Source organism: Scyliorhinus torazame, chromosome 5 (assembly GCF_047496885.1).
Source record: "Scyliorhinus torazame isolate Kashiwa2021f chromosome 5, sScyTor2.1, whole genome shotgun sequence".
NCBI classification, from domain to species: domain Eukaryota; kingdom Metazoa; phylum Chordata; class Chondrichthyes; order Carcharhiniformes; family Scyliorhinidae; genus Scyliorhinus; species Scyliorhinus torazame.
The window spans coordinates 76,478,246-76,492,032 of NC_092711.1; the positions used below are offsets into that span (position 1 = coordinate 76,478,246).

A 13,787-nucleotide genomic window follows, 5' to 3' on the forward strand; every position below is an offset into this window, starting at 1 on the left:
TTCTGGGCAATAAACCTGAGGAAGGATAGAATGGCCTCGGAGGGAGTGTAGCACAGATTTACCTGAGTGATATCTGAACCCCCTGGGGTTAAATTACAAAACTAGATTACACAAAGGAGTCAGAGACATGATGGCACAGAGAAGGGCATTCGGCCCATTGAGTCCATGCTAGCTCTCTGGAGCAATCCAGTCAGTGCCATTCTCCTGCTCTATCCCTGTATCCTCGCAGGTTTATTTCCCTCAGATGTCTATCCAATTTCCTTTTGAAATCAAATCGTTCATTGTGTCTATTTTCAAACTCCCTCATAGGCAGCAAGTTTCAGGTCATTGCCACTCGCTGTGTAAAAACATAAATCTCATATCACCTCATATCTCCCGTACCTTTGACATACAATCTAAGAACAGGCCACTCGGCCCCTCGAGCCTGCTCAGCATTGATTAAGATTGCAGCTGATCTCATTCTAACGTTAACTCCACATTCCTGCCTACCCCTGATGACCTTTCACCTCCTTGCTCATCAAGAATCTATCCAGCTCTGCCTTAAAAATATTCAAGGACTCTGCTTCCACTGCCTTTTAAGGACGCGAGTTCCAAAGTCTTCCAACCCTCAAGAGAATACAAAATCCTCATCTCCATCTGAAATGGGTGACCCCTTATTTTGCAACAGTGGTGCCCTCGTTCTCGATTCCCCCACAAGAGGAAACATCCTCTCCACATCCACCCTGTCAAAACCCCTCAGGATCTTATATAGATCAATCCAGGTTTTACCCAAAACTTTACATCTTTGTCCCTGGTTCTTGGACGATCAGTGAATGGAAACAAAGTTTCTTTGTACACCTGATAGAAATCTGGCATAATCTTGAGTTCCTGAATCAAATCTCCCCTCAACTTCCTTTGCTGGAACCATTCTGGTAAATCTCCTCTGCACTTTCTCCAAGAACCTTCAGATCCTTGCTGAAAAGTGGTGACCAGAGCTTTATAAAGATTCATCGAATAGAATTGGAATCATAGAATTCCTACAGTGCAGGAGGCCACTCGGCCCATCGAGTCTGCACTGATTCTCTGAAAGGGCACCCTGCCTCGGCCCACACTCCTACCCTGTCCCTGTAACCCTATAGCCCCACCTAACCTGCACATCCCTGGACACTAAGGAGCAATTTATCAAGGCCAATCCACCTAACTTTCCCTTCATTGGACTGTTAGAGGAAACCTGAGCACCGGGTGGAAACCCACGCAGACACTGGGAGGAAGTGCAGACCCCACACAGTCACCAAGGCCGGAATTGAACCCGGGTCCCTGGCGCTGAGAGGCAGCAGTGCTAATCACCATGCCACCAGAAGCATAGTTTTGATGTCAATATTACTGTTTATGAAGCTCAAGGTCGAATTTGCGTTGTCAACTAGTCTCTTTAGTATGACTTGTAGATATACAAAATCCCTCTTCACCTCTTTCTCTCTCCTCCCAAAGAGGCCAGTTAGGTTTTTATGACAATCCAGCAGTTTTCATGGTCACTTTTTCCCAGTGCCGGCCCCACAAATGACCAGATTCATTCAGCTCAATTTCACAACCTGCCTTTGTGTTTTTGTGGGTTCTCTCACTCCCTATTTTCTGTTTTAAATCAGTTTCACAGGGTGTTCGAAGGGGAGGCTTCAAAGTCCGGAAACTCAAACCAAGCATCACATCAGGATCTGACAGAATCCTCAATTTATCATATCCTGAATATCATCGTACTTTGAACATGGAAGGAAAAAGCATCGTTCACAGTGCGGGGAAACCGTACACGTGTTGTGTGTGTGGACGGGGATTCAGTCGATCATCAGACCTCACAAGCCACAAATGCAGTCACACAGAGGAGAAACCGTGGAAATGTGCGGACTGTGGGAAAGGATTCACTTCCCCATCCCAGCTGGAAACTCATCGACGCAGTCACACTGGGGAGAGACCATTCACCTGCTCCAAGTGTGGGAAGGGATTCACTCGGTCATCCGCTCTGTCCAGACACCAGCAAATTCACACTGGGGAGAGACCATTCACCTGCCCAGAGTGTGAGAAGGGATTCAGTGATTCATCCAACCTGCAGAATCACCAGCGAATTCACACTGGGAAGAGGCCGTTCACCTGCTCAGAGTGTGGGAAGGGATTTGCTATTTTAGCCCACTTGCTGAGACACCAGAAAGTTCACACTGATGAGAGACCGTTTAAATGTCCAGACTGCGGGACGTGCTATAAAAGTTCTGGGGATCTGATGAGCCATCAACGTGTTCACACTGACGAGAGACCGTTCAGGTGCTCTCACTGCGGGACTGGGTTCAGACGATCATATCACCTCACTGTACATCAGCGAATTCACACTGAGGAGAGGCCATTCACCTGCGCCGAGTGTGGGAAGGGATTCACTCAGTCATCCGCTCTGTCCACACACCAGCGAGTTCACACTGGGGAGAGACCATTCACCTGCTCAGAGTGTGGGAAGGGATTCACTACTTCACCCAACCTGCTGAGACACCAACGAGGCCACAAGTAACCACAGTGATTGGATTTTGCTGTTCCTCACATTCAGGACTGAACCATATTCATTTGGGTCTCTTTCTGCTGATAACAAACTCCAGCCCATTTATAGGGGCTAATATTCTGGCTGAAAGTCAAGTAAATTGACTGAAGACCATAAGACATAGGAGCGGAAGTAAGGCCATTCGGCCCATCGAGTCCACTCCACCATTCAATCATGGCTGATTTCATCTCCATTTACCTGCTCTCTCTCCATAGCCCTTAATTCCTTGAGAAATCAAGAATTTATCAACTTCTGTCTTAAAGACACTCAACGTCCCGGCCTCCACCGCCCTCTGTGGAAATTAATTCCACAGACCCACCACTCTCTGGCTGAAGAAATTTCTCCTCATCTCTGTTCTAAAGTGACTCCCTTTTATTCTAAGGCTGTGCCCCCGGGTCCTAGTCTCCCCTGCTAATGGAAACAACTTCCCTACGTCCACCCTATCTAAGCCATTCATTATCTTGTAAGTTTCTATTAGATCTCCCCTCAACCTCTTAAACTCCAATGAATATAATCCCAGGATCCTCAGACGTTCATCGTATGTTAGGCCTACCATTCCTGGGATCATCTGTGTGAATCTCCGCTGTACCCGCTCCAGTGCCAGTATGTCCTTCCTGAGGTGTGGGGCCCAAAATTGCTCACAGTATTCTAAATGGGGCCTAACTAATGCTTTATAAAGCTTCAGAAGTACATCCCTGCCTTTATATTCCAAGCCTCTTGAGATAAATGACAACATTCCTTGCCCAGTGAAGCAGTAGAGGCTCCTTCATTAAATGTTTTTAAGATAAAGATAGATAGTTTTTTGAAGAATAAAGGGATTAAGGGTTATGGTGTTCGGGCCGGAAAGTGGAGCTGAGTCCACAAAAGATCAGCCATGATCTCATTGAATGGTGGAGCAGGCTCGAGGGGCCAGATGGCCTACTCCTGCTCCTAGTTCTTATGTTCTTAAAACCCTGCTGATATTAGATCCGAGGGTGTCCAACAACCCAAATGGGTAAATTGGAACTCCGGGTAACTTGAAAGTGCCTTGGGAATGTATGCTGGCACAGTCTACAGCCGCGTAACTCTGTATTTAAACCCATGCTGTGCCTGCACCGTAAGCGTTTGACTGCGACAGTGTACAGGCAGTTTCAATTTTCCAATTTCCGTTCTGTATAGTGCTGCAATGGATCAGTGTGTTGCTCTTTGCAAGAACCTGCCATGTGAATTTGACGAATAATCATATGAGAGAGTTCAGAGAGGTTCTTCTGGCTGTGTGGTCATTCTGCCTCTGCATTTTCTGATAAAATCATGTGAAAGTGATGGGCCGCCATGATCCAGCAGTGTGTGTGTGCGCGAGGGAGGGAGGCGGGGGGGGGGGGGGGGGCGCTTTACTAGGGAAACTAGAGAGCTGGGGAGGAACCGTAGGAAAAGAAATACAAAGAATTTGAAGTTAATTAATGTAACACTTTATTGCCAAATTCATACAGAGTATGTTCGGGAGAACGTCTGTTTCAAACTTTCACAAAGAGGATACAACAGCTTAGAAAGTAATTGAGAAATGAACACATGGGCTCTGAGCGGCCAGCACTATCTACACCTGTAACATACCAGGGAGCACATATAACTGCGACATAAAAAGAAGAAACATCTGAGCACAGGAGTGAGAACAGCTATTTATTAGCACATTAACTGAAACTAAAGTGAAAATCTAAGTTACGTTAACGGTATAACGATAACTCCCTCCCCAATACCAAAGTGGGTGAATCTGCACCCCATGGACTGTTAACGGATCAAGAAGATGGTTCACCACCACCTTCTCAAGGGCAATTATGGTTGGGCAACAAATGGTGGCCTTGCCAGCAAAACCGACATGCCGTAAAAATGAACAACAAAACAAAATCACGCAAGAGGTCCAATTCATGATTCTTTTCAACTACAGATTACGAATCCAAACAGTCGCTTGGTCACACCGGACTTGAATATTGCTGAAAACACAGGTATGATTCCGAATATTCTGGATGTGCAAAATGGAAATCTTCAGCAGGATGTTTCTCTCTTCACAAAAAAACCTGGCATCATAAAATAAAAACCGCTTTCTTTAAGAGTGATCAAGAGAATATGTTTATTATTGTAATCCAGAGGTGCCTATAAACACTGAGGAAAATGAACGGCGGCCGAACGTCAACTGATCACTCGATCTGTATGAAAAATAATAGAATGAAGCAGATATTTAATGATCCGTTGCAGTTATCTAATTTCTTTTTAAATGAAACTTGTAGAAATGTGGACAGATGGTAGAGTGAATGGATTGAACCTTCTCACCTTCACCAGAGTGACTGCTGTGCTATAGCATATGCTGAAGACAAACAGGGTGATGAATGTGGAAGCGGTTGTCCCGATATTACCATTATCATCCCCGTCGTCTTCAATCCAGATGTGGCCTGTAATGTCTACGGAGATGGGAAAGTGGAAATGTATTTCAGTCGGTTATAATCCAAATGTTGTTCTACTTCCTCTTTTAGTTTCCTTAAGATGCAATTTGTTCTATAATTAAACTTTCAAACGGTATCAACATGCTAAGTTAATCTCTCTTATCAATACATACCTAATACTTAACACCACTGTATTCTATAAATATGTTCTGTTATGATCCTAGATCAGACCACCAGGGTTTTGGTATGATTCGGTTTAAAGTTTGCAAAGTTTCTTATCCCATGTACACCCCAAGCCATAAAAACCCACAGTCTTTGCACAAACAAATTAAGCATCACTCCACAAAGTCAAAGAAGTGTGGTTATTTGCAATACCTATCTTAATCAAAAACATTCAGAATCAACACATGGCACATTTGAATTAACAGGTAATCTGCAGTCGAACACATAAAATTGCACAATGCATGGTCGATGCGACGAACATAGACTCCACAGAACCCTGCACAACACAGCCAGGCGGCCTTATTAATTACGTGTTACACAATACTGGTTCACACTATCTCCCCTCAAGAGGGAAATCGAGCACTCTCTTCCAAATATCGAACCTCTGAATTGCCTTTAAAAATCGCTCCTTCTAATAATAGTAATCTTTATTATTGGCACAAGTAGGCTCGCATTAACACTGCAATGAAGTTACTGTGTAAATCCCTCGGACTGCTTCCACGACTTCTCACCTGACAGGTTTTCAATCGCACTTCTTGCGACAACGTTCCCCTGGATTCCTGAGGCTAAACTCCAGCACCAACTCTCAGCCAGATATAGAAGATCGCCATGTTTCCAAAGGGTAACCGTTGGCTTCTCGACGTGCATCAGGAAGCCACCACACATCTGCTGCCTTTTCAGCTCTCCAGGTCTTCTCCCGAGCTATGCATCCTGGGAACTGGCGGAGGTCCCTCAACATCGACCACCTGCTCGGCCATTAAATGAGATCATGGTCGATCTGACTCTATCCTCACCCCCATATTCCTGCCTCATCCAATAAACGTATTACTCCTTGCTTCTCAAGAATCTATCTATCTTTGTATCAAAGACATTCAAAGACTACGTTTCTATCGGCTTTTGAGGCAGTGAGTACCAAAGACTCACGACTTTCTGAGAGACAAAACAATCCCCCTCACCTCTACCTGAAATTGGCGACCTCTTATATCTGAACAGTGACCTTCGTTCCCGATTGTCCCAGAAGAGTAAATATCCTTTCCACATCGACCATGTCAAGCCACCTCAGGATTATATGTGTTTCAATTAACTTGTTTCTTATGCTTTTAATCTCCAGTGCATATAACATTAGCGTATATAAACTTTCATCATAAAATGACCGGTGGTATTCATGGTAGTCTCTGGCAAACATTGCTTCTATAGAACTTACATCCTTCCTTCAGCAAGGAGCGGGGGTGGCGTAGTCGTATTGTCACTGGGCTAGGAAACCAGGAATGTGATCTGCGGTCCCAGGTTCGAATCCCACCATGACAGGTGGTGAAATTTGAATTGAATAAAAATATGAAATTAAAAGTCTAGTTATGACCATGAACCGATTCTAGGGAAGGATAACTCCTGTCCTTATACAAAGGATTGTGCGCAATTGATCTCGCAAATGCTCTGTAAAACTGATGCTTCGCCTCGCTACTTTTCTATTCAATTACCCACATGATAACATTATATTCGGTTTTTTCTGATTACTCGCTGTAACTGCATACTAACAGTTTGCATTTCATACTCGAAGAAAAACAGAAATCTCTTGTGAGAAATCTCTCACACTTTCGATAATATGCTTATTTTTAATTTGTTCCTCAAATATTTGACAATTTCCCAATTACCATTATATTCTCTGGTCGTAACGACAGTCACTTAACCTATCTATAGCCACCTGTTCCTCTGTATATCCTACTCACAACTTATATTCCGACTTACAATCCAAAGATGTGGAGGTTCGGCGCGTGCTCTAACATATATTAAGTCCACTTGCCTGTGGTTCTGCCTTCCTAGTTTTGAGCCTGTCAACTCAGCTTCTCGTGATTTACAGCAGCAGTTTATGTGCATGGAACCTATTATCCTGTTGCAGATTTTCTGGATTCGTTCGTGGGATGTAGGTGTCGCTGGCTGGGTCAGCATTTGTTGCCCATCCCAGAGGGAGTTTAAGAGTCAACCACATTTCAGTGGGTCTGGAGTCATATGTAGACCCACGTAAGGATGATAGATTTCCTTCCCTGAAGGACAATAGTGAACCAGGTGGGGTTTTTGCAACAATCAACAATTGTTTCATGGTCGTTATTAGTATTTTAATTTCAGATTATTATTCAATTCATTTTCCACCATCTGCTCTGGTGGCATTCCAACCCACGTCCCCAGAGCATTACCCTGGGTTTCTGGATTGCTAGTCCAGTGACAATACCGCGACGCCTCTGCCTCCCTTGCACGGATCTTCACTGACCCTTGAACGGATCTGGGTGACCCATCAAAACGCTGCAATGAGTCCCGCTCTTGTTGCTGCTGGATCAAATGTAGCACATATAGGAACATCCTGTAACCTTGCATCTTCCAATATCTACAGGCGCTGGCTCACAAAACAAGCAGTAACAGCAAACAATGATACATCTGTGTTCGAACATGTATTTTTTCTTCACCTTCAGGTGCAACTTCATTGTGAATCAATTGTTAAATGGTCTATCATCAGGGAATATTATGGTGAGATACAGAAGAAGGTTTACACATTGATAATGGTCACCGTAATGATAGTTTCAGATCACTACTTAAGACAGTGAGTGAATAGAGCTATTCGAACAGAGTTTCACGCATGCTTTTTTGTGTGATGGAAATGGTTGGTATATCATTAAATAAAATCAGTTGTTATCTGTTATCTGGGTTTTGCGCATCAGTGTCATTTAACGCCAATTGTTGTCGAATGTTGCGGTGAAAAATGTCCGTCAGAATTCTGATATTGCCCTTTGTCTTTCTCTCTCTCTCTTTCTCTCTCTCTCTCGCTCTCTATCTCTCTCTCTAATATGCATCAGTATCGTTTCATTTCATTATTCTGCACTTGTGTTTGTATGAGTTCTAATGAGTGTCGGAAACATTCTAATGAGGATTGATGGATATATTCATGCATCTGTGTGTGCGCATTGTGGTAGCCTATCAATGAACATGTATAATTTGAATTATGTGTTTCTCGTTACTGTGTTTCTGTGCTGATATATGTTTACAAATTGATCTTTGCATTTACCTCTGTTTATGTGTCTGGATTTGCAATAATGACTTTTTGTACGCAGACGAGTTTCCATTTGTGTGTATGTTAATATTTTTGACCGTATGATCCTGTTAAATTGTTTATTCATAGAAGCCCGAAAGGGCTGAAGGAGGCCATTCGGTCCATCGAGTCTGCACCGAACATCCGAAAGACCACCCGACCTAAGCCGATTAACCTGTCCAATCCCTGTAACCCCACCTAACCTGCACATCTTTGGACACTAATGGGCAAAGTAAGCATGGTCAATCCACCCAATCAGCGCATCTATGGGCTGTGGGAGGAAACCGGAGAACATGGAGGAAACTCACACAGACAAGGAGAGAATGTGCAATCTCCCACAGACAGTCATGCAAGGCCATAGCCCTGGCGCTGTGAGGCAGCAATGCTAACCACTGTGGCAATTTGTGCCGCCCCTTGGACTTATGTGGTAACGTCTGTTTTTGCCATATATATTTGTGTGCTTCTGCATGTCTGTTAACATTTGCGCCTATGTGTGTCACTGTGAATTTGTTAATGTTAGTTTATCGATTAAATGCATGTCGCTGTGTGTGCCTCTTCGTGTCCATGCATCTGTGTCCACATATATGTGTTCATTTCCCAAGATAGTATTTGTCTTCATGTCTACATTATTGTGTTCGTTCGGGTTTGCAAGTGCATTTGTTAATGTTTACTTTTGTGGGTCCCTGCATGCGTGCATGCTTGTGATGGCATATTATCTGCGGTCGTGTTTGTGCGTGTGTTTGCATGTGCGTGTTTTTGATTTTTGCTACAAGTTTCACCAACAGCTATGCCTGGTCCTGGTGGCGTGCATTGTAGGGAATAGTATTCACAGCTCTGTGCAAAAGTGCATTATTTGAGAGATGCATTATGACATCTGCTGAAATATCCCAAAATAATCACAGGACTAGCTTTGGAAACATAAATCACAGAACTGTGAAAAGGCCCTGGAGGATAGACTATTGGAGTTCAACCGGTTGGAATATGATTATCTGTGATAAGATTTTTCAAAATTACTGGAATGTTTAAATATGAACATCTCTCCAACACAAGTGGAAAGGTTGGGATCGTCGGCCGCATAGTGAGCTAGAAGCCGATTATGTATCGAGGGAGTGTTTGTCTCCTTCAGTAATAATTGTCCTTTCCCCTCCCTCTGGTGCAGAATGCGAGTTAAGTGATTAACTCCTTCGTAGGGAATTCGAAAAACATTGTGTAAACATTTGCCCTTCTTCGTTACTCTGATGGGGAAATGTGATTACAATGGGTTGATAATTGCTGTCAACGCCCCCGACCCCGATCAAGGAAGTGTTAGTGCACTGGGTTAATTTTCATAGAATGTACAGTGCAGAAGGAGGCCATTTGGCCCATCGAGTCTGCACCAGCTCTTAGAAAGAGCACCCCACCCAAGGTCCACACCTCCATCCTAACCCAGTAACCACACCCAACACTAAGGGCAATTTTGGACACTACGGGCAATTTATCATGGCCAATCCACATAATCTGCACATCTTTGGACTGTGGGAGGAAACCGGAGCACCCGGAGGAAACCCACGCACACACGGGGAGGATGTGCAGACTCCGCACAGACAGTGACCCAAGCCGGAATCGAACCTGGGGACCCTGGAGCTGTGAAGCAATTGTACTATCCACAATGCTACCGTGCTGCCCATTTCCAGCCGGGATGAAGAATTGTATCCTTTATTGCGTTCCTCACATTTCCATGGTTTCTCCATGGTGCCAGTTTCCTTGTATTTCTCCAGTTTGGACAATGAGTTGAAGCTTTGTCCACACACACAGAACACAATTACACTTTTTGCCCTCTGCGAATCGTGTAATGTTTTTTTACAGGCTGTTTAACTGGTTAAAGCTCTTTGTACAGTCCATGTACTGGAAACTCTCACTCCAGTGTGTGTCTTGATGGTTTTCCAGTCAGATGTTTTAGATGGTGTCGTACAGGCAGAATACGCAAACATTTCTCCTTCCTAATTCAATTACTGATGATATTCAGGCCGTGGTGACTCTGTCAGATAATGCTGTGATGTTCAGTTTGAGCTTCCTGTTCGTAAATCCACCATTCTAATGCCCTGGAAAAGGAGTTTACAAAACTTTAAAGAGAGGAGAGAAATTCTGAATGTCCAATTCTATTTTCCATTAAAAATATTTTCCTCATTTGTACCTGCAAAGCAGTAAATCCTAATCCCATGCACTCTCTTACCTCCCTGTGCTGGATGCAAATCCCACAGTGACTAACAGTCCCGTATTTTATAGGAATGTATTTGTGTCCACTGTCCCAGGCTGCATGCTGCCTGGATGTTGTCTGTCACATAAATTGGACCTTTCTCAATGCACAGGATCATGTTCCTTACTGTTTCTGTGTTCCAACAGCTCTGGCAGACACTTACCCCAGGCGGCCTGGTCCCAGCTCTGGCAGAACGCCAGCCTTTCAGTGCAGGCTGTGCCATAATTTTCACCATGAGAGTTGGTCAGCCCGGCAAACCCTGCACACCACCTTCACAATTCTTTTCCTTACAGCTCACCCCCTCCCTCCCCTCTGGCTGGGTTCAGTTCTCAAGCCCCTCTGTGCAAAGTGAGAATAAAATCAATTAATCAATCATTTTTCCACCTGGTCACTGGGACCCTGATGTCTCGCCCACTCTATGGCCCTTCACCAAGATGGCCGCACCTGAAGCCAACAATCCCCCCTGAAGCCAACCATCCCCCAAGAGCTGGAAACCCTGGACCTGCAGGTGGGGTTTTGGGGCCTCCAGCGGGTGTTTGTGAACCCTCCCCGCCCACCTGCCAGGGTTTCCTTCCTTGCCAGAGATCAGAGTCCTCATTGATTTGAGTGCAAAGTGGAAGCTCTTATTTCTTGTCCCCCTCCCCCATCCTCTGATATGAACCATCCTCCAGTGTCTGAAGCAGGATGGTGCCCGTTAACCTGGGCCTGTTCCCGGGAGGGAGGGAGAAGCTCCGCAGCTGCAAACCAGGGAGCTGACAATGATGGTGAAGGGTTTGCGGATCCACAAAGTGTTTCCAAATCCTCCCACCCACCGCCTGGCACTGACTCCGCTTCTCCAGGACAAAAGCCTCTCCCCAGTCCAACACTGGATTTGCGCATGCTCCAAACTCCGTCCGTGCGCCTGCGCAGTGGTGTCTAACTACAGTTGCCGCACTGCGCATGCTCTGCATCACGCCAGGCTGACTGACGGAAGGTCAGGATGAATAGGAAGAGGGGGCGGGTCTGGGTGACCGAGCAGGAGCGGCTGGTCCTCCAACCAATCTGAGTGCATGAGGGGCGGGGCTGAGCCCGGATCTCCCTCTTGGCTGAAACTCTGCATCATTTTCAAAACTGATTTGTCTCAAACTCCAGGAGAAAACTGGACCTTTGTGTTTGTGGCTTTAATCAGATGTGGGTGTGGGGCAAACATTTCAACATTTGTTACTGAAATGTAGAAATCTGAAACTATGTTCACACAATTCAGGGGCTGGTTTAGCACACTGGGCTAAATCGCTGGCTTTTAAAACAGACCATGGCAGGCCAGCTGCACGGTTCAATTCCCGTACCAGCCTCCCCGAACAGGTGCCAGAATGTGGCGACGAGGGGCTTTTCACAGTAACTTCATTTGAAGCCTACTTGTGACAATAAGCGATTTTCATTTCACTTTCATTTCAAAAAGGAACAGAGCAGAGAAGAAGTACAACAGTGTCTTGTTTTTGGGTTACTGTGCATCAGATGGCTCTCACTATCTGTTACTTGATTAAAGGTATGGTTTGAATCACTCCTTCCTTCCAATCACCTGAGGAAGGAGCAGTGCTCCGAAAGCTAGTGATTTGAAACAAACCTGTCGGACTTTAACCTGGTGTTGTAAGATTTCTTGCTGTGCTCACCCCAGTCCAACGCCTACATCTCCACATCTTGTTTAAAGGTGTAGAAGGAGCTCAGGAGCTTTTAAAGAATGAGACACAGTGGGCGGGATTGTCTGTTCCTGAGACTAAGTGTTCACTCCGGGGAAGAATTTGTGGACTCCCATGACAGCAAAGCTGGCGCTGAACCTGGACTGACTCAGTGACTTTGGAGGGGCGAGCACCGCCACCACATGAAACACAATCCATTCCAATGAAAAACGGTGTGGGATTCACCGGGTCTGTGATTGACTCTCAGGAGGCTGACAAGCTGCAGCCGCATATGCACATTACACTCCCCACACACATTCATCCCAGTCAACAAGATGGCACTGATTGTGCTGGAGCATTCCCATCCCACTGATGGGTCAGCTGAGGCCAGAGGTCACCTAGCGGAATGCCCAAGGGGACACACATATGATCTGTGGCCCTAATTTCACAGCGGGCAGTCTCCTCCGTGCGCAGCTGCATGGCTGCCTTGCAGTCTGCAGCAATAGTGCTCTGTGCCCATCCATGCTGACCCCACAGCCCACCTCCTGGCCATACCCCACTACTCCCCCGAACTTGGCAGGATTCCCCCCGGCCAGCGGCACAACTGTCAGCAAACTATGGCGATGTTGGACACTTTCTGAACCCCTTCTCACTCATCAGCCATGATGCCTGTTTCAAGATTTTTAACAACACAAGCGAACCTCGCCATCGGGATTTTGGCCCATCGAAGGCGGAGAATTGCAGAGGCCCCGGAGAATACCGGGTCGGGCCCGCCAATGATATTCAAATGCTGTTTACTGTATGTGCATTCCGGAACGCTGCTGTCAAGGCAATGGAGAATTGTGATATGGCATGAAATTGGTGCCCATCGCGATTTCGGAGTTGGAACTGATTCGCCACCCAATCGCGTTTCGCGTTTCCGGCGTCGGTTGATGGAGAATCCCACCCAGTAACTATCACCCTGTTCAAAATGAAATAAAACTAACTGGTTGTCTTTACCAAGGAGGTAGAACAATAGAACATTTCAGCGCAGTACAGGCCCTTTGGCCCTCGATGTTGCGCCGACGTCTGAAACCACTCTAAAGCCCATCTACACTATTCCCTTATCGTCCATATGTCTATCCAATGACCATTTAAATGCTCTTAATGTTGGCGAGTCCACTACTGTTGCAGGCAGGGCATTCCACTCCCCTACTACTCTCTGAGTAAAAAACCTATCTCTACCATCTGTCTATAGTTACCGGGGTTGTCTCTACTCCCCTTCTTGAACAAGGGGACAACATTTGCTATTCTCCAGTCTTCTGGCACTATTCGTGTACACAATGACGACATAAAGATCAAAGCCAAAGGCTCTGCAATGTCCTCCCTAGCTTCCCAGAGAATCCTTGGATAAATCCCATCCGGCCCAGGGGTCTTATCTATTTTCACACTTTCCAGAATTACTCACACCTCCTCCTTATGAACCTCAAACCAGTCTAGTCTAGTAGCCTGGATCTCAGTATTCTCCTTGACAACTTTGTCTTTTTCCTGTGTGAATACTGATGAAAAATATTCATTTAGCACCTCTCCTATCTCCTCGGACTCCACGCACAACTTCCCACTACTGTCCTTGAATGGCCCTACTCTTACC

The 13,787-nt window shown here is 45.5% G+C and overlaps 1 protein-coding gene across 5 annotated transcripts in view; it reads left to right on the top strand.

Moving 5' to 3' along the window:
- Positions 1-8,287, top strand: part of LOC140421390 (uncharacterized) — a 34,614-nt gene extending 26,327 nt beyond the window's left edge. For 3 of the 5 annotated variants that reach the window (XR_011946732.1, XR_011946731.1, XR_011946730.1), the window contains one exon: positions 4,473-5,101. Coding sequence is in view for 2 of the 5 variants with exons in the window: in XM_072506061.1 (XP_072362162.1) it covers positions 1,739-2,520; positions 4,473-4,512 (822 nt within the window). In the remaining 3 variants the exon portion in view is untranslated. Of the gene's footprint in view, positions 1-1,622; positions 2,521-4,472; positions 5,102-7,652 lie in introns of those variants that run through there. The other 2 variants (XM_072506061.1, XM_072506060.1) reach the window with 2 other exon arrangements.
- The last annotated feature ends 5,500 nt before the right edge of the window (positions 8,288-13,787 follow it).